Genomic DNA, 1,761 nt, shown 5'->3' with positions numbered 1-1,761 from the left:
CCTAAGAAATTGTTGCTTTACTTTTTTAATTTTTAATTTTTAAAATTTATTTTATACATTCAATCACAATATGTCACTGCAGCATGTAAAATGAATATGGAAAAATATAGCATTAGAGATAAAATTAAATACAATAGTCTAAAGGAAAAAACTTTATGACATGCAAATCTTTTTTTTTAGGACAAAGATACACTAAAATGTATACAGAAAAATGCAGAGTGCTAACACTTGAATGTCAGCTTTCTTCATAATGTCACCTTTCATACTCTAAGGTTCTCAAGAGTCCCTAGAATCCAGTTATGAAATTGCCACAGCGGGGCCTGAAATACAGGAGAGTGGAGTGTTTCAGCAACCTTCTGTCATACTGAACTGTCAAGCTTCTATTCTGCCATAGGCGCCATTATTTATAATTTCACAATAAAATCTATAAGTTTTGTTGGATACTGCCTTATTTATTAAAACCTATAAACAGCCATTAAGATAATGTTTCCAAGTGATGAAGTTTTTGGGTTTCTTCTCATATCTCAAGTCTGTATTGGGGTCGTAGGGAACTCAACACTTTTCCTGTCATGTATGTACACTTCCTTGATTCGACCTCATCTAAACAAGTGCCTAGATCTGATTTTCATGCACTTGACATTGGCCAATGTTTTGAATATCTTGTTCAAACTGATACCAGATATCGCATCATCCTTTGGAGTAAGGCATTTTATGGGCGATGCCGGTTGTAAAGCAGTTTTGTACATATTCAGAGTTGCCCGGGGTCTTACTATCTGTACCACCTCTCTCCTGAGTGCATTTCAAGCCATCACTATCAGTCCCAGTAATTCTAAATGTGCACAATTTAAATCTAAACCCTCTACGTGGATTTTATCTTCTATTTTTTTCTTCTGGGTCATCAATGTGGTGGTCTATATCCACATAATCCTGAATCTAGAAGCCAATCACAATTTCACTGCTTTTAGTCTTGGCTATTCTCATCCATACTGTCACACTAAGAAGGTTAAAAACCACTACCCAGGGTCATATGCAAGTGTCTTGGTGATTCGAGATGTGCTCTTTGTGGCTCCTATGATCTGGACCAGCATCTACATGGTGAATCTGCTCTACAGACACCATAGGAGAGCCCAGCACCTTCACAGCCCCAGCCTCTCTGCCCAGCCATCTCCTGAAAACAAAGCCACCCACATTATCCTTTTGCTGGTAAGTTGCTTTGTGTTCTTCTATTGCTCAGACAACTTTGTAAGCCTTTTTTTCTATTATATATCTCCTAAAACCCCAAGACTGGAGAAGATTGCTGGAGTTATTTCCTCATGTTACCCAACCATCTGCCCTTTTCTGCTGATGAAAAATAATAAAATTATTTCCAAATATATTTCTTCCCTTTCGAAGTTTAGGTTTACCTTTTTTAGAAGGAGTACTTAATAGTTGATTCATACAGCTTTTTCTCACAACATAGAAATCTCCATAAAGATTTATATGAGCAAAAAAATGCCATATGTCTAATGAGTACTAAACAGGGCTGGTATGAATTAAGATATGCTGTAAATTTTAATAAACAAGAATTTATAATCTTACATTGAATGTATATCTAGATAAAAAATCGATAATTTTCATATTTATTATATGTTTAAATTGTAATATTTAAATATTTTATGTGTTACATGAAATGCATTATAAATGTATTAATAAAAATCATTTTACCAAGGAGTAGCATTACTGGGTCATATGTAGTCCTATTTGTCAATTCTTAAGGAAACT

The 1,761-nt window shown here is 34.6% G+C and overlaps 1 protein-coding gene across 1 annotated transcript; it reads left to right on the top strand.

The window, feature by feature from the left end:
- The first annotated feature begins 483 nt into the window (after nucleotides 1–483).
- On the top strand, nucleotides 484–1,425 carry LOC106733580 (vomeronasal type-1 receptor 4-like). The gene has a single exon (XM_027767318.1). The coding sequence runs from the start codon at nucleotides 484–486 to the stop codon at nucleotides 1,423–1,425; it is 942 nt and encodes a 313-aa protein (XP_027623119.1).
- The last annotated feature ends 336 nt before the right edge of the window (nucleotides 1,426–1,761 follow it).

Source organism: Tupaia chinensis, unplaced genomic scaffold (assembly GCF_000334495.1).
Source record: "Tupaia chinensis unplaced genomic scaffold, TupChi_1.0 Scaffold000067_2, whole genome shotgun sequence".
NCBI classification, from domain to species: domain Eukaryota; kingdom Metazoa; phylum Chordata; class Mammalia; order Scandentia; family Tupaiidae; genus Tupaia; species Tupaia belangeri.
Note: the sequence above shows the minus strand (reverse complement) of the source record. Positions and strands in the feature narration are given on the sequence as shown.